This window comes from Hipposideros armiger, unplaced genomic scaffold, assembly GCF_001890085.2.
Source record: "Hipposideros armiger isolate ML-2016 unplaced genomic scaffold, ASM189008v1 scaffold_29, whole genome shotgun sequence".
NCBI lineage: Eukaryota > Metazoa > Chordata > Mammalia > Chiroptera > Hipposideridae > Hipposideros > Hipposideros armiger.
Window position 1 is genome coordinate 543,594 of NW_017731379.1, and position 22,988 is coordinate 566,581.

Consider the following 22,988-nt stretch of genomic DNA (forward strand, 5'->3'; position numbering starts at 1 on the left):
CTCTCTCTCTCTCTCTCTCTCTCTCTCTCTCTCTCTCTCTCTCTCTCTCTCTCACCTGGCAACAGGCTCCACCTACCACTCCATCCTTGGGATGCCTCTGTCATCCCCTCTACCCACTGCTCAGGACTAACTCATAGCATCCGGGCCACATAATGAATGATTCCTCTGCAGAAATGGTCCCCTGGGAGGCAACTCAGTGGAATGAAAGGAGAAAGAATTGTAACCAGCAAGACCGAATTTGATACCCATTATATCTTTTATTAGCTGTTTGGCCTTCAAAAGTTACTGAAACTCTCTGAGCCTCAATTCAGCACCTGTAGAATGGGTCAGATCTCACCCTTTGGCACAGCTTCTGTGGGGATGTAGTGAAAGGACGCAGTGAGACTGGCTGGTTGGTTCAGAGGACATCCAGTCCATTTTAGCTCGCGTCTCCTCTTCCTCACCAGAATCCAGCAAACCTTACTTTCATTCTACTGGAGGAAAAGCTTCCTTACTAATAGGCACTCTCTGTCCTCTGCCACAGATATAACCTATAATATTTGTAGTGGCGGCTGGAAAAACTAGCAAAAGCCTCTTCTAATTATTTGAAGATCAATAATTTAAGCCCTGTGGTTACTCTGTATTAACCAGAAAATTTAATTAACCAGAAAAAAAAAATCCCCAGACATACCATATGATAGATTTTTCTTCATAAGGAGCCTATTGCTCTGAATTGTATTGTAATTTGTTTTAGATCTTCACTAATGTGATAGTTTAAAATAGTATAACATGCTTCTTGTGAGAGTGCCAACTGCTACATGCTTTGTAGAAGGAACACAATTTGCCATATGTATCAGCTGCCATAACAATGAATTTCTTTCTATCCCATAATTACACATCTAGGAATCTAAGCTAAGGAAACAGACATAGACAAACAGTATGTACAAATATGTGCAGTCCTGCAATATATCGATATAGTGAAATATCAATATAGTGTGGAGGAGAGAACGAATATCCAATATTAACTTAATGGTTAAATAAAGCATGACATACCACAGAACAAAATGTAACCACTAAAAAATGGCATTTTAGAAAAAAACCATTCATTGTGTAGAAGAAATTCTTACAATATAAGCTTTATGTAAAAAAATTTTTTTTCTTTTTCTTTTTTACATAACATTTAAACTGTAAGTTAACTGTAATTAGATAAGCATGTCTGCATGTAACTATCCAAATTTAATAGTGGATATTTGGGTTATGAGATTATGGACTCTTTAGTTTCCTTTTTCATATATTTATGTATTTTTCAAGCATTCTAACAATGCTTTACCGAGGACCAACCACGAATCAGGCGGTACATTTGGGGCTTTCACATTCGGTGTCTCACGCCGTCCTCACAACAGTCATTCATCAGTGTCCCCGGCCTGTGGATAAGCATCATCACCTGCATCACTATCAACGTCAGAGCTAACATTTAAGAGATGCATTATATGCTGCATGTTACTCTAGGAACTCTTCGTGGATTAACTCATTCAATCTTTATAACAAACCTATTGAGGTGATTTTTATTATTAGACCCATTTTACTGACAAGGGAACTACTAACATGGAGGCACATGGGGACACAGGGCCCAACATCATCAAATTAGCAAGCACTGAAGTCAGCTCCACACCCACCTCCTCCTCTAATAATAAGGAAACTGGGGTTAGAAGAGGATGTTGCCCAAGGTCACAGACCTGGTATGTGGCTGAGCCAGGCTTCAAGCCTGAACTGCCCAAGACCCTGCTGTGGTAACCAGCGCCCTGCTCTCAGGCAAACAGGCAGACTCAGAGCTGGCCAGCCCTTGCTCACTCCCACTTCAGGTGCATTCAGATGGCTAACCTAGGCCACACAGAGCCTTAGACCCCTGATACCACGATCTCTGAGGCCCCTGCATCCACTAACATTTGATGATTTAATTATTCCAGTCTTATTTGGACATCTTTCTTATTGAAGACTTGTCAGAAGCACAAACTGGGGATATTGCAAGACCAGTCTTATTCCAGGGGGGATAAAAGAATGTGTATTCTTTTATCTGACAAGGTCTGACAGTTAAGTTCGCGAACTTGTTGCAACAATATTGCTAACCTTTTTTGATATCAGAGGGATTATTCATTAGGATTTGTACCAGTTGGACAAACAGTTAACCAAGTTTACTATTTGGAAGTGCTGAAAAGGCTGCGTGGAAAAGTTAGACGACCTGAACTTTTCACCAACAATTCATGGTTCTTACATCACAACAATGCACCAGCTCACATGACACTGTCTGTGAGGGAGTTTTTAGCCAGCGAACAAATAACTGTATTGGAACACCCTCCCTGCTCACCTGATCTGGCCCCCAATGACTTCTTTCTTTACCTGAAGATCAAGGAAATATTGAAAGGAAGACATTTTGATGACTTTCAGGACATCAAGGGTAATACAATGACAGCTCTGATGGCCATTCCAGAAAAAGAGTTCCAAATTGCTTTGAAGGGTGGACTAGGCGCTGGCATCAGTGCATAGTTCCCAAGGGGAATACTTCAAAGGTGACTGTAGTGATATTCAGCAATGAGGTATGTAGCACTTTTTCTAGGATGAGTTCACAAACCTAATTGTCTGACCTCGTATTATTAGAGATAGAAAGATAGAAGGGGCAGAAAAGCAAAACAATGCTAGTCTCAGCTGGCCTGAATGTAGGGCACTGGGAAACCCACTCCAAATGCACTCCCCATGCAAATTCTGATCTACATATGGATGCATTTACTTATAAACATCAGATGTCCCTGTTCTGTAAACTTCAAATTCTATTCAGACACTCTCCCTCCCCTGCCCACTTGAGGAGCTCTCTTCAGAATGACAAGAACCATTGTCCAAGACTGGGAAGAGTCACTCAGTACTTGGTAATTAGCATAGTAAATGGCGTCGCTTTCTAAAACGGCGCAGTGGATGAGTAGAAATATCTGGCAAAGAGCTGGAATGCAAACATGCCGTTGCAGTTGCTGCAGACATGCCATATCACTTGGAAAGAACAATATAAAAACACTCTGGTTCTGTTTATAAACAGAGTATGACATTGTGATGTAACACATATCAGTATTCAAATATTTACTAGAAGACAATGTATTCTAACATGACAGAGTAATTGGAAATTGGGTCATATGTTCCAGTAAGCTATAAAACTTTTTTTTTAATATTTTTACAAAAGGCCTTAATGTGTTTTTATAGACTTATGTTATATGGTATGTTACATAATAAGAGAAAAGGACCCAGACAGGCTTGTCTGAGTTACGATCGGGAAAGCCCTGACACCGCCAGTGAATGTAAGCTCTGCATTGTGTTGCAATTGAAATGTCTCATTACCAGAACAGTGAACTGTATTATGTGGCACAATCTGCTCTTTTCCTACCATGCTAAGTTTACTCCTGTCAGGTTCCTGATTTCTTAATATATTTTCAATTTTCTCCCTCATCCCTGAAGTCTCCTATTTTATGTAGTCGTCAGAACCTTCCAAGCATCTATGAGAAAAACTCATTCTTTCCAAAAACCTTGGCATCGTATTCCGTGTTCACTGGGGCTGCAATTTAGCATTAGCAATTTTCTAATGTATCATAAAGTCATCAGCTCGAGCTGGCCTCTGATGTAATAGGGCTCAGCTGACAGAGCCAGGCCCATTTCATCTCCCCTCGCATTGATGGCAGTATTAACACTCATTAGAATGTATTAGCATGTTCGGGGCCAGGTAGTAATTCAGCCACCCAGGAGTCTTACTCAAGCAAGCCACATTGCTCATCTTATCATGAATACTTCAGATGTACTTACCCAACTAGGGGAACAAACGTGTCATGGCCTTTGGAAATCCATGAGATCAATGCTTATTTTCATTGTGCCCAGACACCAGGGATGTTAGAGATAGTCCAAGGGCCACTTGGAGTTCATTACCTCAGACATCCCCCAATTTCCCAATAAAAGCCCTTTCCTAGTCCGTTCCACCAGAACGCCACCGTGGCTGTCGTCACAAGGCCTCACTGACACGTAATGAGCGTCTCCTACGTGCCCAGAATGGTGCTTTACTCAACACATTTCTTTGAAACCTCAAATAACCTAAAAAGAGGTTCAGAAACTCACTTTGCAGAGAAGAGACCTGAGGCAAAGAGAAATTAAGTCACAGTTCCTGCCCACAAGGAACAGAGGCTCCGGGCGGCACGTATGCCAATTCCCTGTCTCCAGAGTTGACCACAGCTAAGCCACACCACACAGACGCCAACCACGCTCTGACCCTCCTTTCCCAAAAGAAAAAAACAAACACGTCCTGAGCACGATACGGAGGGTCATGAGACTGTTACAGTCCTGGCTCTGCCACCGACAAGCTGAGGAAAGAGCTGGTTATCGCTGGGCCTCAGTCCTGAGAAGGAAACTGAGGAAGGGTCCATAGGGGAGGGTGGGAAGCGGGAAGGATGAGAAAATCTCTGAGGCCTCCCTCTTCACAGGACATCACCAGATAGGGTAAGAAATGATGTTCCCACACTCTCTACTCAGGGAGCTAACTTCCCATCAATGAATCTCCTTCTCTTTGAGTACTTACATAACGCCTTCCATGGAACACTGCTCAAGACCTAACAGTCTCCTCATTTAATCCTGCAAGGTAGCTACTGTGCTCCAGTCTCATATTACGGGGTCGAGGCCCCATCAGTGTAAGTAACTCGCCCCACAGACACTGAGCTAGGACGCAGAGGAGCCAGGATTCACACCCAGGTTTATCTGACTCTTGAACCCCTGTTCTTCCTAACTGTGCTGTACTCTTGGCCTTGGATGGACCAATGTGGAAGGCTTTCCCCTCACTTTACCTGTCATGGCATCTGCCTACGTTTCTAAACAAGGGAGATTCCATATTTTAAACTAAATCTGGAGGGGAGGAAATTTGAAATGCCTTCAACTCAAATGCAAGCCTCCAATACACGGGTGAACTAACTGGCTTTTTCTAGGAAAGAACGACCAGCATTTTTAGAGCAAGCGTTTCAACCAAGAAGCACTTTAAGTTGTTGCTTTTGAAAGGTTCAGAAAGTAAAACTGGGGCAAAGAAAATAGAGGGAAGAAGGGATGGACTATGAAATGACTGACTGACCTGCTAAAAAAGAAACCCAGAGTTGGAGACAGCAGAATTACAGTCTTGACATTGGTCCCATACGGGTTATTACTCTTGATATCATTATTGCCAAATGGAATGAAAATAGAAGGGGGAGAGAAATCTCAGTGGGTATTGCAATTTAAATTTGCCATGTAAGCTAATACTGTATATTTAGAGACTGAGCAGACAGGGTGGTTGGTGGCTCAGAGTATGTGCAGAAGTTGCTGTGCCAGCTAACCAAAGCAGACATTCATTAGAGCAAAATGTAGATTTCCATTTCTTGGCATCTGACATGGGCTCTTTCCTTGGAAAGAAATGTCAATTTGGCCAAAAGTGTGAAACCTACAATAAAAGCATTGGGACTGTGGATTTCATCTAGTCTGCACATTCCCACCCCTTTCTTTCCTACTGTGGAAATCCAGTAGAGACTTGGGGTGCTGAGCGGAGAGGGTGGCAGGGGAACTGATTAAGACATGGGATGCTGAAAAGGAGGGTAAGGAGCCGGGACAGGGGAAACTGGACTCCCAAATGCCTCTTTCTCTTTTGGCTTTCAGTTACCATTTTCTCTTGCCCTGACACTGCCCAACACAAGAAATCAACCACAATTACAGTTTTGCACAGGGCCCCGAACAATGGCAGCTTCCAAAGCCTTGGCACCGCCTGCTCGCTGGGTGCTTACCCACAGAGTCTGTGGGTAGCATGAGCAAAACTCGGCTCCCGAGGCAGGGCGGGGAAGAGGCCTCCCCTGCTTTAAAATTTCACTCTGTTTGTTTCTTTTGTTCAATAGACTGGAAAGACTATGACGACAGAGAGCCCAGACACAGGGGACAGAGTGAAGTTTTGGAAGGTCTGCTGCAGCAGGTCCGAGCCCTTCATCAGCATTATAGTTGCCGGGGTAAGGATAAAAATCTGCACTGGGCCATCGACTGAGGTCTCGGTGGCGCCGGTAATTTTAGCAGTTTCCTAACTGGGTCATACCTTCTCATTCATCAGGGAGAGAGAGATATTAATATTTGTACATCTGGAATCACTTTACAGCACTATCTTGCTTTAACCCTTCAGAAGAGACTTCCCTCGCCTTCCTCCCCTTCCTCTCCTTCTCTCTCACCCTCTGTCTCTGTATGAACCATTTGAAAACAAGCACAAGAAAACTAGCAGCTGCCGTTGGTTCCCTTCCCTTTGACTTGTCCCTTCCCAAAATTCCTCAGTGTGCTGGGTCCTTGGGATATTCACCCTAAAACTTTTCACCCCCAAGGAAAGTTCTGTGAACATCCCTGGGGAAGCTCAACCGATTAGAACAGCCACAATAATATTAAACCTTCGTGTATATTTGTAATAAAGTTTACATGCAGTTTCACATCCAGTATCTCTTTTTTCATCATCTTCATTTTGGCAATTATCACTGAGTGAGGCTAGGTGACTTGACCAAGGTCACAATGCCTGGAAAAGACAGAATCAGGAAACCAACCTACTAGGTTTTCTGTCTCCAAATCTGATCTTTTTGCCATACCTCATTTCTGTCTCCCATCCTTATATCAGGACTGGGCCCTGGACTTTAATCTCACCCTGAACTTTAATCATCCCCTGTACTACTGTGCAAAATTAGAGCACACCTTCTCTAGACCTAGCCAACGACACCCAGAAACCCTTAGAAGCTTCTGAAAGCTACTGAGCTACTTGGGCCGCTCGGATGGGACAGGGTCAGGTTTCGGATCTGTGTAATGATTCGTGGAACAGGCACTTAGTTTTCTTTGGAGAATTCAAGGCTCCATAAAGTTTTCATTTCCCATGCTCCTCCACCCTTCAGATCGCCAGCTGCATTGCAGCCTCTAGATTCAGGGCACTGCTGGACCAGCACGGTAAGCGATCTGTAGTGGAAACGAAGAGATGCTGGCTGAGTTGTGACTTGGTGTAAAAATGTCACACTTAGCTTTAGCAAAAGGTTGTTCCCAATTACTGTATAACGATGACAACAAAGCCCCTTCGGGATTTTCGCTGTAGCTGGAAATGAGGACAAATGTTTGCAAGGAAATAATGTTCTTCTAATGAGTGGTTCATTAGGAGATGTAAATATGCATGGAAGAAGCTTGAAAAGGAAATCCGAGTGGGGTTTGTCATTCCCAGATCACTAGGAAAATTTTACCCAGACCAGGCCCTTCAATATTCCACACTAACCAAGGTGCACTCATCTCTCAGTTATCCAGGGCGCATTCAACCAGACCAGGCATTACCTAGAAGAACATTATTTTTATCATTAATGGGGCATTCTCCATCCTTAGCACTTTACTGATATGTCCCAGAATCAAAGTATAATCATTGACTCCACTGTAATGAGCTTGGAGTACTCAGCACATACACAGCATATTCCAAATGCAGGAGTAATAATAGAGCATCCCTTCTCCTCCCTAAGCCCTACATAGGAGGTACCAAAACCCACATTAATGTTTGCATTTTGGCTACAGCTAATCTGCATGGTCAGTACTGGAAAGGATATTCAATGGAGGTGTTGAGCCACCTTTCTCGTTCATCAAAGGTGAATGCCCTAACATACAGAATGAATTATAAAGAAGCCAGTTGTGTTCACCATAGCAGTAACCGATAGGACTGAATTTCAACTGTTATCTAAATTTTCAACTGGCAAACATTAATTAAAACACTGCCTACCGTGTGTCAGGTGCTAGGCATACCAGTATGAGTAAACTATGCTCCAAGCACTTTAAAAACTAAAAACCTACTACATTCAGGGTCCAGAAAACTAACAATTGACCCAGAGCCCTGAACTAGGACAGAATAAAGACACGGTTCTTAGGATGAATGTAAGTTTAGACCTTGCGTTAGTCAAAGCGGGCTATATCATGCTGCGATAATCAAATGGCTCCAAGCTATCTGTTTCTCCCCGATGCTGTATGTCTACCCCTGGCCAGCTGAGAGCGGCCCTTCTGAGCTGTCATCAGCCTCTTTCCAGAAACATTTGCCAGCACCCACAGGAGAGGGAAAAGAAACTCTTCAAGGCCTCATATGGGGAAGAATTTATATGTCATTTACACTCAGAACTCATTGGCCAAAAGTAGTCACGTGGCCCCACCCAACCACAAAGGTTTCAAGTGCAAATCTACCATGTGCCCCAGGTGGAGGTGACATGGACTATTTAGTATTTGTATGAGCCCCTTTCCCAACTGGTAGTAACATTTCTCATTCTTCCTTTTTGTCTTGCAGTCTAATTTGTTTAATCTTCATTTTTATTTAAGTTATATGTAATTATACTCTGAAGCTAGACTACGTGGGTTCCAATCCGAGCTGGACATTTACTAGCTGTGTGGCCTCAAGCAAGTTGCCTACCTTCCCTCTACCTCACTTTGCTCACCTGTTCAATGCAGATAAGAATTATATATAGCTATCAGCCATTGTTTGAGGGTTGAATGGCTTAAAATAAGTACTTAAAAGGGCTTTATTAGTAGTAAAAAAGCAATTTTTCCCATTCTCCATTTTCTATTCCCCAAATGCTCAATTCTCTCAGCCAATTCTTTGGCTGTTTTCGCCGCACCTCTAAATAACATGTTTATATCGCTAATTCTTTTTTTTTTTCTCAATTGTAGCTATTATCTCACTAAAAAAGATGATGTCTCTCTCTTTTAGACCCCTCCACCCTCTTACCTGCACATACATTTCCTGCCCCCTTATCCTCCTTATTTATATTGTAATTTTACTAAGGTCAATATTTGTTGCTTACATGATAAATGATTATGCAAATTCTATGATTATTTTTCCTTCAGGGATAACTTAATTTTTGTCCTCCCTGTAGTTAATAATCATCTTCTATTGTATTTTCTTATTTTTCTATGTGGTTATTACTAGTGAATCCCCAAGCTATTCTCCAATTGTATCAATTTTCTCTCAACATTAGTGTTGTTTCAACAGCATCTCCTTAAAGAAACCCCTCTGACCTCCTCCAATCTAGACTGGTTCCTGGCTCCCTCCGTGTCTGGGGCACAGCTGTCACCCTAGGATCTCCTTTCACCACTATATTAAGGACTCCTCTTGCCACGCTCCAATATTAGATTTCTTCTTTTTATCCTGTCTTCCTTTTTCTTGGGTTAGGCTCTCATTTTGGGTGGAGCTTTTCTTCTAGTAGCTTCCTGAGAGCATACTTGGGAGCTAAGTTTTGGACACATTGAATGTCTAAAGATGTATTTATTCTGCTAAACATTTATTTAAGTGTTTGAATAAGTATAGAATTCTCAGTTGAAATACTTTTCCTTCAGACTTGAAAGGCATTGCTTCATTGTCTTCTAGCTTTCAGTGCTGGGAAGTCTGATGCCATTCTAATTCCAGAAATTTTATATGAAACCTAGTTCATCCTACTACTTTTGAGGGTTTTAAGTTTTGGGTTTTTCTTTTTATTTCTATATTCTAAAATGTCACTGCTATGTGCCTTCATGTGGTTCTATTTTTGTGTGTTGTGCTGCACACTCGGCAAGCCCTTTCAATATGGAGACATATACCCTTCAATTGTAGGATATTTTCTGAAATATTTCTTTAATTATTTCTATCCCTTCTGTTTCTCTGCTCTCTTATACAAAAACTCTTACGCAGATGAACCTTACAGACTAGCTGTTTTATTTTTTTTATTTTTTTTCCCTCTCCTCCCTTCCACCCCATGTCCTTTTGCTCTATTTTCTTAGAGATTTCCCCAACTTTATTTTCTAGGCTTTCTATTGGGTTTTTCAGGCTGTGATAACATTTTTAATTTTCAGTGCTCTTTTGTTCGCTGAATTTTTCTCTTACAGATTCCTATGTTTTTTTACAAGGACGCAATGTCTTTTCTTGTCTCTGAGACTATTAATGACAGGCTTTGTTTCATGTTATATTTTCTTTTTTCAGCATAGTCTCGTCTCTAAATTGCTCTTTTGTTTCTTTCTTTTTTTTTTCTTTTTGGTCTGTCTTTCTTGTTATATGCGTTTCACAACTGCCTGGTGATCCTTGAATGTCTGCTCGTATTTAAGAGAAGGGAACTCAATAGCTGCTGGGAAGCTCTGATGAGCACATGGACAGGCTCTTTATTTATAGGCTTCACTGTAAGGTGACCTGGCACGGCCTTATCTTCAGGAAAGCAGTGAAGCCAGTGTCAGAATCTCTAAGTGTATCCTCTTAGGCCAGTCAGAATCTCCATAGAACTTTCTTCCAGTGCCCTCCCTGGAGGGCATAAGTGTGAGGACCAGTGTTCCGAGAGTCCAACGGGGAAATACTCTGTATGGAAACTTTCATTTCATCCACCTGTTTTGAGTACATACCACTTCTTCCCCCTCTTTTTAGCTGTACACCATGTCTCCTACTCTAGAGATCTCTGTTGTTATGCTTTTCAGAGAATAAGCCACCAGCTCTCTTCGGGAAAAGGGTATCTGTCCACCTATGCAGGGTATGGGAGGATATCTAGAAGTCTAACTACTTTTCAAACAGACTCCAACACACCCCCCTCATTTAGCTCCACATTCACCCCCCCCCACTTCCAGCAGTATATGGAGCCCATGGGGTGACTCCGGTTACCTCTCAGCTTTCTCCACTGCTGGCTTAGGATTCATCTTTCTCAAGTCTGCTAAATCCATCTGTCCATTTGCTTTCCAGCTACCAAAATTCACTTGCTTTTGTCTCCTTTCCCACCTCTTTGTCTTTATAGATTTTTCAAAAATCTCTTTAGCGAGGTTTTGGGAAATGGTGATAAGTAATGAATATGCTCACTATGCTGCCTTTAGCCAGAAGTCCCAGCAGCATCATTTTCAAGCAGGACATGACCCGCCAGATTCATGTTCAAGTCAGAAAGAAATGCTTTTCCTTTGTCCAGCCAGGAATGACTATTATCGGCACAGGCTGGAAGCTGGCACGGATGCTTGTGTCAGCCAACTCATTCCCTACTGCTCCTATAGGATCATGGGCAGAGCCACAGTGGGCCTTAGCCTTGGGCCATCGCCCAGGATCCCATGCCCAACAGCACCAATATGGGCCATGTTCTCATCCCCAGTGACATGTCTGTCACGAGTTTGTGATGGCCCCAACAACCTCAGCTTCTCTTCATTGCATGCAAGATGACAGTTGAAATCATTGATGGTCTAGTTCAGTTCCCTGGAGCACCATTTGCAAAGACTGTTACAGGAAGTCTACTCCTTTCATCCAGGAGAGCTCCAGGTTGTAACCAGAAGAGCCGAACAGGTGCAATGGATGATTTTCTCACCACTGTAACCATGGAATCTTGCACATAGTAGGGTCCCAATAAATACGTACTCGGAGAATGAGTGTGGCAGTTTTTCCGGGTACTGGCTTTTTGAAATCTTAGACGATCCACTTAACCTTTCTGTCTCAGTTTCTTCTCCTGTATAATAAGGATGGGAGTGTAGTCCTACCTATGCCTACAGCTGTTTTTCTAAGCCAGCGTACGCACTGGAAAAAACTTCCCCAGGATGCTCGCTGTGGTTGTGCTGAAGAGGGAGGATGATATGGGTGGAGCTTTCTTCTTTTTTTTTCTGTTCTCCAGATTTCCTGTACTGTGCTTCTGTTAATTTTGTAATGAAAAAATGTAATGGAATATGTAGACTAACAAGAAGAGCTTTGTCAGCGTGAAGAAATATGTGACTATTAAACAGCAGTGGGGAAAAAGGGGACAAGGGCAAAAGAGTTGACACCGTTCCTTTTCATCCCATCTTATAATGAATCACTGATACAGACAGGATAAACAAAACACCTAAGTGGTTTCCCCTGGAGTTATAAATGTTACTTATCTCCCACGTTTTTGAGGAGCTGTTCATTATTAAGTTAACCACTGGCATGTCAAGACACAAAAGCTTCTTATAGGAATGAATGAGCTGAATCCCTACATGAAACTGAGGGTCAGTGATACTAAAGGAACAGGGGAGAGGAAGGCAGGAAGGTGGGAAGAAGGTTCCTGAGGTGTTGTTCTGCCAGTGGAATTGACACTGGATTTTTTTGTTGTTTTTTTTCTGTGTTCCAGAAAGTTCAAAATTACAAACCACAGGCCGCAAGCAGTCCGTGTCAAGGAGCCTGAAACACCTATTCCATTCCTCAAACAAGTTTGTGAAGACCTTGAAACGGTGGGTCCGATGGAGCTTTTCCAGGAAGTCTTAACTTCTTAGGAGTCAGCTGATTTGGGTTCTGAGTGGAAACTTGCTAGAAATTTCTTTTTTTGTTATTTAAAAAATATGAAGTTTGTACCTCTTATTCCCCTTCACCATTTTCACCCATCCCTCCACCCTCCACCCCTGTGGCAACCATCAGTTTGATCTATTTCTGTGAGCCAGTTGATGTCTTGTTTTTTAGACTCCACATGTAAGTGACATCATACAGTATTTGTCTTTCTCTATCTGACTTATTTCACTTAGCATAGTACCTCCTAGGTCCATCCATGTTGTCGCAAATGGCAAGATTTCACTGTTTTCTTTTTTTTATGGCTGAGTAATAGTACAGCATAGGGAATATAATCAATAGTATTGTAATAACTTTGTACAGTAACATGTTTACTAGATTTATTGTGGTGATCACTTCATAAATTGCATAAATGTTGAATCATTATGTTATACACCTGAAACGCATATAATATTATATGCTAACTATACTTTCATTTAAATTTTTAAATAAATAAATATATATCACATTTTTTAAAATATGAAGTTCACTTTTCTCCTGAGAATTTGGGCAAGATAGTAATTTCTTTGCATTCTAGTGCATGAACTTTTCATACTTAGAAAGAATAGGCTCATAAGTATATTTTAAATTATCTTTTTCATGTCCAAAAATATATTTTTTTCCCATGATTCAGGTGTGATAGAGGAAGATGATTGAGGACAATTTTTATTTTGCTTTTTCTTTTTAGGGGACTCTACATAGCTGTTATATTTTATTACAAAGACAACATGTTAGTCACCAATGAAGATCAAATCCCGATTGTTGAAATAGATGACTCTCACACCACTTCCATTACACAAGATTTTCTGTGGTTCACAAAGGTAAACTGAGTTCTGATTTCATTTTCCCCCACTTTGCACCAGTGTTACTCCACATAAATCTCTGCAACCTTAGTTGAGGGGTCTCCAGCGATCAAAGTATTGGGGTGGGAGTAAATGATCTCAAAGGTCTCTTTCAGCCCTGAGATGCCCTATGTCATGCAAAATGCCAAAACAGCGTCTACACTACATTTTCAAAGCAAAGAAGCTTGCATCCTGTCAGATTGTGTCTCCACGGTTCTGAGTTATGGGATCATTTGGCAAGGACTAAAATGTGGATCTGACTGTTTCATTAACATTCAGATCCTTTTCCAATTGGACAGAGATCAAAAAGTTGTTTCGCGTGTATCTGAAAATGGACTGGAGAACAAACATCAGGGGTCAAATTTCCTTCTCCCTGCTGTGCTTTGATGCCACAACCTAAATCATGTACTGGCTTGGACAATGATATGACCTCGTGACTTCTCTTGCAGCTGTCTTGTATGTGGGAAGATATAAGGTGGTTGAGGCAAAGCATACCTATCTCCATGTCCTCATCCACAGTACTGCAGACACGGCAGAAGATGCTCGCGGCAACAGCCCAGCTCCAGGTGAGGGGCCAGGTTTCAATTCAGACCTCCACAGGCATTTGAGAATAACGTAGTCAGTGCAGTTCCATTCTCACCTGGAAAGGAAAGGGTAGGCTCCTTCCTCTTTCAGATCCCTAGGCACATGAAGGCTTCTCAGAGTTTGAGCTGTATACCTGCATATGAAGGAACCTGTGCCTTTAGCTGTCTCCTGGAGGGAGCAGGGGTCTCTCTTGAAGAGTCTAGGAGTGACCCCCTAAACCAGGAATGAGGAGATGTGAGTTCTGGATTTGATATTAAGAAGTCAACTCATTTCTGCTTTCTGGGTCTTAGTTTCATCACTTGCAAAATAAGAGTTAGACTAGATCACTTGAAGAACCCTTGCTTCTCAGGCATCTTGTGCATTTATGAGTGTATGGAGATGGAGAAAGACCCGCAGATATTCTGAGGTAGTTCTTGGCTTGATGTTTTTGATAAAGCATAGGCATTTGCTTACTTAAACCAAAACAAAAACCTCTTAAAAGTTTACCTTTAATCCTGAATTTATTCATTCTTCCACACTATTAACCCATTCAGATCAGGTCTCTAATCCATTACTACAAGAATCTCTGTAGGTTACATCCTAGAAATGACACTGAATTCTAACCAAGCTTTTCTGGGTTTTCCCTCTCATTGTTTTCTGGTATTCCCTGAATTTGTGGTTCTTAGCACAGAAAAACATCTGCTACATGGCAATGGAGTCTTTAAGAGCTCTTTGAGGCTTTCACAGTAATCAGTATCTACCTACAAAGCTATATGCATAACAGGAATCTATGTAAGCTGTGTTTGGCCGGGCAATTCTAGCCAAAGCATAAAAACAAAACAAAACAAAACAAAAAAGTATTTCTACAGCTCCACCTCCACCTGCAATTACAGGAACTTCATTTCTTGACCCACATAGTAATAATTTGACTTCCTGCAATACTAATAATTATTGTGGTGCTAGTATCATTAATTCGGAAAAGTAACTCTTACCCCTTCTATGCTATATACTTCATTCCATAAGCATTTTACTACCTTGTGTCCTCAGTAGCCTCAGCTATTTTAGCAAACTGCTCTCCATTTCAGCTCACTCTTGATTGAGGAATCTTCTCCTTCAACTCAAGAAAAAGTTCTTGGAGCTGGGCCATGATGGCTGTGCTGAATGCAAAGGGACCCTTCCTTTCACCACTGACCAGCTTGAGTTGGATCAATCCACTGTACCTCCACGAGGATAGTGTCGTTTCCCAGGAGGCTCATATCCCTGCTGGACTCTCCCGATAGCCCACTATCCAGCCCAGACACTCCTGGATCACAGACTGAACCGCCTTAGGATTTCAAATGGGGCTCTTGATTGTATGTTTCTTGGAGGCTTCCTAGAACAATTTCAGCTGACATCAGTAACCCAAGAAGGATCAGGCTGTCACAAGCCAGTGCAGTTAGATGCTCAGGGGCTAGAAGGAAGCCATGATGGTCAGTGTTCCCAATTCAACCACTCCCATTGCAGTAGCTCTTGGATTTCCTTGCCCCTCCCAGTGTATTGGCCCCACCATTTTTCATAATGCATCAGCCCCCTTCTGAGGTAATTTCCCTCCTTGTCTAGCTTAGATTTCTTGGCCCATCATAATCACTCCCTTGAAAATATTTTAAATTTCTGGCCACTGTTTCCCTCCATATTAATTTGGAAAAATCCCAAGCCTGGATGAATCCAGCATGTCTACACCGGAGGAGTTGCACATTGCTGTAGCGAAGTCACAAAAAAGGGGGGTTTTACTGGTTTTTATGTTAAATTCATTACTATAATTCCCATATGTAATGTTACCTAGTGATCACATTCCGTTTCTCTACTAAAGTCACATTCCCAAATTACAAGGCAACTATTTAAAACCTTCTCCGTTCTCCCGTATCCCTTCCCCTCCCCTCCGTGCTCCACCCTCACGTCAGGTGATGACTTCACTGTGTAAGTCATTAAGATAATAAATGGGAATTAATTCTTTTTCCATCACCAACTTTAAAAGCCTCTTGCATTGACCCCACTTTCTCTTTCTTCCCTCCTCTTCCAACAGATACAGTCTCACTCCTCCCGCCACATGTGCTCTGGGTCCCCAGCTTTTCCCTCCCATCTTATCTAAACATCCTCAAGTATCTTCAGTTTAACGTCCCCTCAAATCCCTTCAACCCACATGCCCCTTCCGTTCCCTAACGCTCTGTCTTCTCTTCCTTAGACCCAGACTGCTTGAAAGTGTTGCCTCCATTCTCCGTCTCCATTTACTCGATCACTTACCATTCAGTTCTCAGCCTTCTCCCTGACTTTTGCTACCACCATGCCGACCAAACTGCCCTCTCAGGCCACCAGTATTAGAGGCAGATGATCCTCTTCATCTTCATCTTCAGGGCCCCTCACTTACACGAGCCCCTGTGAGTGTGTGTGTGGGGCGGTCACAGAGTGCTTTAGGTGGGGAGGAGTTGAGATGCAACCAGGGAGCATTTCTGGTAAACTGCCTAAAGAAATCTCAGGGGCAAGGGGACCGGAAATTCCAAATACTCCAGTATTTGGGGAGATTTTCCTTTCTCCTTCTAACTAAATATTCATGTTTACATGTAATTTTTATATTTGTACTTTTGTAGACTTTGTCTTATAGAGAGCCCCAAAATTACATGGTGCAGACCCCTACACAACCTGGATCTATCCCACCAATGTAATTTCCAGATTTGTCCAACTTCCTGGCCTGTCTTTCTCAGCCTCCTTTGCTAGCTCCCTTGCTGTTTCCTCTGCTTAGAATCCCCTTCTTCTAATCTCTTTGCCTTGCTAATTCCTACCTGTCCTTCAGACCTCAGTTTAAATTTTACACTTCCTCAGGGAGCCCTCCTCTGATCTCCTGATGAAGCTATCACTCTCACAGCACCTTGTATTCTTCATTCAGAACAGTGATCATAATCCCATTAGTTAATTTGTATTCTTATTTGGGTTAGTGACTCCCTTGGACTGTGAGTCCCTGAACTCATGGAACGTATCTATTTTGATCACTGCTTCCTCCTCCATGGGTGGCATGTGGCAGACCCTCAGGGAGTACTGGTTGCATAAATAAATTTGTCAATCGAACCCCTGTACCCAAAAGATCACACTTGAGGATACCCCCATCTAACCAAAGGGGAAAAGGACCACAGAAATGTGCCTCATACTATACTTACCACCTGAATAGTTCTCCAGCCCTGCACGGTGACCAGCACTTCTGCATACTCAGTACCTCTGAGTACTCGGTAGCTAGCCTTTATGTGTCTATCCAAAGCCAGAGCACTGTTGTGAAGTCCCTTCCTTCCTTCACGTTTCTGCCTGCCTGCCTAAATAATAGGAGTCATTTCCAGCTTTTTTGTAGGACATACTGCCTAAACTATTTGCTGATTTTCAGAATGAAAATGTCTGGAAATACTGAAATCACATTTTGTGAGTGTGTGTGAGGTGGGGGGCGGGGAGCGGGGGGGGGGCAGTGACAAGGCCCAGAAAAACCTTTCAGAAGAGGGAGAAAAATAAATTGGGGGAAATTGATGCTCACTTAATATTTTAGGTCTGTTGATTACTAACCTAACGTTTTCTACAATGTTAGATTAAAGGAACGTAAAAATGCATTCTTAACTAGCTAGATTGGCATCCGCCATCTGTCAATTCTGCTGATTGACCTCTGGTATATCTCATGTTACTCTGCTCCCCTTTCCAGCTCACGACCACCGCCCAGTTACTCCAGTTACATCAAAAGCCTCCAAAGTCGTCCTCCTGCTTCCAGTCTTAATACTCTCCAATCCGTTCTCCCCACTTCTGCCAGAGGAGCCGATAAAAGATTCGGACCGTGTCATTCCCTCTTCATACTCTTTCAAGAGTGGCCCATTCTATCATGGCAAACCAAGGCCTTCATCCCCATCTGTCCTCCCCTTCCTGTTTCCATAGCACCCTGACTTACCTTGGTCACAGTGCATACCAACCACTGTGCATCCTGTACCTTATTTTCCAGGTTCTGCTCTATAACAAGGCCCTTTAATACCTAACAGTAAATAATAATTGTGAAACGACTTTCATTTATTTAACAGAATAGGTGCCAGGCACGGTGTTAAGTGCTTTACAAACTATATCTCCTTTAATCTTCACCACACTCTGATGAGAAAGTACTAGTATTGATATTAATGTAACAGATGATAAAGCTGAGGGCTAGAAAAGTTAAATAACTTGCCCAAGGTCACACAGATAGGAAGTAGCGGAGTCTGGATACAAATCCAAATCTGTATAATTCCAAAGCCTGCATTCTTCCCAATAGTTCATCATCTCATTGTGTGTTCATTTATAAAAGCAGACAAAAATTTTTCATAGAAGAGAAAAAGTAGAATTCTATTCTGCATCATTTGGAGCTTATGTAGAAGTGGCCTTACGTTTTATTTGAAAGAAAGTGAAGTATGGATTCATTAATTGATGAATATGATTAGTATTACTTAGGCAAGAGAAAGTATGTTAGCATATGGATTAAAAATTTTTTAAAGGATGAAAAAGCCTGTAAGTGGCCAAGACCCCACATTGTTTTTCCTACTCTTAGGGAAATGACAGAGGCCCCAAGAGGCAGCGGTATACATTGCTCTTACATTAAGACGTGTCCAAACTACTTATTCTCAAAATACGGTAATAATCTGACACTGTAGATTGGGTTACATTAAACTTTCCTCCTCCATAGCTTTTAGAAATGAGTGTTAGTGAGTAAAAATCCAGGTAATGATTTATGAATACTATATCTTTTTCATTTTTCAAAGGGGTGTATGTGTGTGTGGTGGGGGGGTTCCCAAAATTTTTACTCTTCTTTTCCAAGCCTTTGTATCTCTACTCTGGACCTCCTTCAACTTCCCATGTTACCCCAAATTAACTGAAGGTCTCTATTGTGCATCTGTCTAGGGCTTATTGACAGTCCTGTGCTTTGTGCGGGTTATAGCCTAGATGTATTCCTGTGAGCTGTCAGACGGCTTTTATTCCTCTTTACCTTGTAGGTTCCCAATCTCCCAACCTTGACTGCATAGCATGACAGGTATTAACATGGTACATTTTTCCCTTAAGCTCTAAAGAACCTCAAATTTCCCCCTTGAAACATAGTTGCAATTTATTTTCACTAGGATATTCTGCTCTTAAATTGGGTGCTCCCCAGCTTGGGTTGGGTGCTCCAACCCAATTTGATGTCAATAAAGAATTTCAGGAAGACTTCTAAGTGCTTACTTCTTCAGCACATTAGTCATCCTATCCAAAGCTAACAGTGAACCATTTTATTTAAAACGATCACCTCATTCAGTGTCTACCCACCAGCTTTCGTCCAAAGTAAATCATATTTTCCAGTGTCCTAATGATAATATGTAAATCCAGCCAACAGAAAAATTATTGAGCCCTTACTATGTGCCAGGCAGTGTGCAAGGAACCCAGAGACACGGAGACAAAACCACTATGATCTCATGACATGTACATCATTATGCAAGAAGGCCAGAGTCATGCTAAGATGCAGATTTGTACAGGAAGCAATGGGGGACAAAAGAGAACATGGTCAATTCCACCTGAGAGAGTTGGGAAAAGTCCTCCCAGAGAAGGTGAAACCTGGGCTGAGTCTTGAGAATGAGTAAGTGTAAGCCAGGGTGGGATTCCAATTAGAGCAGGAAAGAAGGCTCATACCCTACTTGTATCAAACTTAAGAGTTTACAAAATACTTTCTCATGCATTGCTCGACTTAATCCCCCAAACGCTCTATAAGGTGAGGATTAGAATAAGGGATATCTGATCTGTAAGGACCCTTAATTTTAGATGACGAAATTCTGGGCCAAAGAGAGTAAATAATTTTTCAGAATTCTAAGAGTTAATGAACAGCAGCCAGCCCTGACATTCAACACCAGTATAACTAAGGCTTAACAGCAGTGGTATGCTTGCTGGAGCCAACTGGCTCAGGAGAGCTAACTGTTAAGTATTCAGGAATTTTGAAAGCCTATTGTCAAACTCTTAGTAGCTTGAAATCAGCCTGTGATGGGAGTATTTACACCACAGAAATTGGCATATGCTATAAATCAGCCCTCCCTCCCTTTTGATAGCCAGTTTATCGGCATGGCACTGCTATTGGCCAGTATTACTTTGCAGCAAACTGCTTTATGGAAAACTGTAGTACTGCAGAGGGCTGGATTAAAAGCTTTACCCAATTGCGTCTCTATGATTTAGAAGTCAGTTATTGGAGAGGAATAATCTGACTGCGTGATCAGACCATTTTTTAAAACAGTAATCCTGCCAAATGAATTTTTACATGTCAATTACTTATGAAATTTTTTTCCTTATGTGTCCTGTCCTTGTGAATTAAAAAATAAAAATAAAATAAGATTTAAGACACAATCCCTCCCTGTGAGGGAACATTCCAGTGTTTTCGTGGATGTGGACACTGTGGCTCATTCATTGTTAGGTCATCCTTGTTTTGTTTACAAATTCCAGGCCTACTGTTGCTCTCCTGCTAACAGGTTATCTCATCAGCATTTGTGTCAGCTCACAAAAATCACAGCTAGAAGCTCTGAGGTAATTTATAATTTAAAAAAACAAACGTAGATATTCCAAGTAAAAGGGTACTTTATCCTGTTCATCCAGTGCTCTAGGTGCTCTTCAATCCCTCATATTGGTGAAATTGTTTATGTTAATAGCACCTACCAGGGCCCCTCCACATGTAATGTGGCAGCCCTCCCGTCCCGCCTTTCTAAAAGTATTGTCTGCCTCAGTTGACCTAGCTTACAATTTTAACAGAGTTTTTTAAAAAATAGAACCCCTTGAAATGCAGATAAGTCAAACCAGGCCAATCTCCCAATTAAAGTATCTTGAAGGGAATGTGCACTCATTTGGGGACCTGTACAATGTGCTACATTGTCAATTCACTTCTTCATTTTAAACAACCCCACTTCATACCAAGCTTACTGTAGATCTCTTGAAACTCCACAAGTAGCATACTTGAAATATCAGGCATTTTTCTTTAAAACATCTGGGATTCTCTTCAAGTGCTGGTAACTGAGGTTTATGTGCTGGTGTGTCTATGTGGGTGAGAGATATTTACAGATATTGAATTTGCTTAAAAAAACATAATTTTTGTGCCTCTTGCTATGATCTTTGCAGGCTTATGGTGAAGGCATTTTCTTTGAGCTTCTGTTAAGTACATTTCTATCGTGCCACATATTCTAGGTTTAAGCCTGCTTAAAAAAAGAAAGAAAGAAAGAAAACTTCTCAGGAACATCAAATAATTATTCACAGTGTCTTTTGTTGCAGTTGTGTTGCTTTGTTTGCACATCAGCTAAGTTACCAGGAATCTATTTGTTTCTAGAATTTACTTGGAACGCACAACTTGGGCAGAATTTACTATGAGCCCATTAAAGACCGGCATGGAAATATCCTGATCGTCACCATCAGGGAGGTGGAGATGCTCTATTCCTTTTTTAATGGCAAATGGATGCAGATCTCAAAGCTGCAAAGCCAGAGGAAGTCCCTGTCAACACCTGAGGAGCCAACAGCCTTAGACATTTTACTGATAACCATCCAGGTATGTAGGCCTTTCAATTTCCTAGTATATTTAAAGTTCTAAACACACTTATTGAAGCTCTAGTGAAATATAACAAGAGCCATTTCCATATGGAGGGATGGAGTGGAGAGGGTTCAAAATGTGTCATTGTGTGTATTCCACACATAGGAAAAATCCAGAAGCTTGTTTTTATTTATCACTCTCCAGATCTGGAATTCATCAAACAATGCAAATAGTGGGCACCTTGAAAATGCTCCTGACCAGTGAGTCAATGAGAAACATTGAGAGAATCCTTTGAGTAGGGATCTAGAGATAATATAATCAAAACATTAAACCAATCCCTGAATAGATTGCAATAATAATACGTTTCTAGACTGTGTGTGTGTGTGTGTATATCACTTTGAACAAAAACACTTATACATATTTCCTATATCTCTTGCTTATTTCCTACAATACTCCCTCGAGACAGAAAGAGGTGATTAAATCCATTTTAGGACTCAAATAACCGAGGCTCAGAGAGATTATGTGACATACGGCAACACACGTGAGCAGACTCAGTGAAGTTAGTGAAGCTTCAGCATCATTCAGCTCTTCACTTGCACGAGCCCCTTCCAAGGCCCTGGCAGGGACCCTAACAGTTTTACATTCATAATTTTGTATTAGCTTCAGGTGCCACCAAACGTGGGTTTGCCACTGAGCACACAGCTAGAAAACAGCAGAGCTGAACCTTGAACTCAGATCTTCTGACTGGAAGCAAGCTTCTTTCTGCTACATTACATCATATTCTGGGGCAGGAGTTAGGATTTATGTTAGTGTAGGATGGCAGATAAAAGATGAAAGACTCACCTGATCCCCAGATAACCACCGAAATTCAAAATTCAGGCAGCTTAGATCCCCAGGCGCTTGACCTGCATGGCAGAACCGGGGTACAGCCCCACATCTGCCGCTGCGTCCAGCATTCTCTCCGTGCCACCACACGGCCTCACCTGTTCTTGTGTGAACATGGCCTTCAAGCTACTTCTTTGTCTTGCTTTTCTTTCTTTTTTAAGCCCAGTGATGGGGATGAGTTCTATAGAACTGTCCAGTTAGGCGGCAAAGCTGGGAGAAACACCTACCTTGAGCCCTGTGCAACCAATGGCACATATCCACAAGCCAGCCAACCCAAGTGCTCGTCAGTAGACAATTGGATAAAGAAGCCGTGGTACATATATACAATGGAATATTACTCGGCCATAAAAAAAGAATGAAATCTTGCCATTTGCGACAACGTGGATGGGCCTGGAGAGTATTGTGCTGAGTGAAATAAGTCAAACTGAGAAAGACAAATACCATATGATCTCACTTACATGGGGAGTCTAAAGAACAAAATAAATGAATAAACAAAATAGGAAGATTCAAAAATACAGAGAGCAAACTGATGGTTGCCAGGGGAGAGAGGGTTGGGGAGCTGGGTAAAAAAGGGGAAGGGATTAAGAAATACAAATCAATAGTTTTTAAAAACAAGAAAAGACAGCCAATCTGGAGTAACAGGAAAGAAAAGACTCAATCCCACACGAACAAACCAAATCCACACCTTGGCCCAGTAGCCCCCCATGATCACCCTAAACAGCTAAGCCACTGACTTATTGACTGAGGGGTGGCTAGTACAATAATCTCACCTTTCCATGAGTCGCTTCAGTCCAAACCAGGACAAAGTCCAATGCAGCAAAGGTAAGCT

The 22,988-nt window shown here is 41.9% G+C and overlaps 1 protein-coding gene across 1 annotated transcript in view; it reads left to right on the forward strand.

Annotated features, from left to right (window-relative positions):
• The window catches only part of ANKFN1 (ankyrin repeat and fibronectin type III domain containing 1), a 348,704-nt gene that overhangs the window by 275,753 nt on the left and 49,963 nt on the right, over window positions 1–22,988 (forward strand). Inside the window, exons 10-14 of the mRNA XM_019636795.1 lie at window positions 5,913–6,020; window positions 12,126–12,225; window positions 13,005–13,137; window positions 13,608–13,724; window positions 21,077–21,292. Coding sequence (XP_019492340.1) covers window positions 5,913–6,020; window positions 12,126–12,225; window positions 13,005–13,137; window positions 13,608–13,724; window positions 21,077–21,292 — 674 coding nt within the window. The remainder of the gene's footprint in view (window positions 1–5,912; window positions 6,021–12,125; window positions 12,226–13,004; window positions 13,138–13,607; window positions 13,725–21,076; window positions 21,293–22,988) is intronic.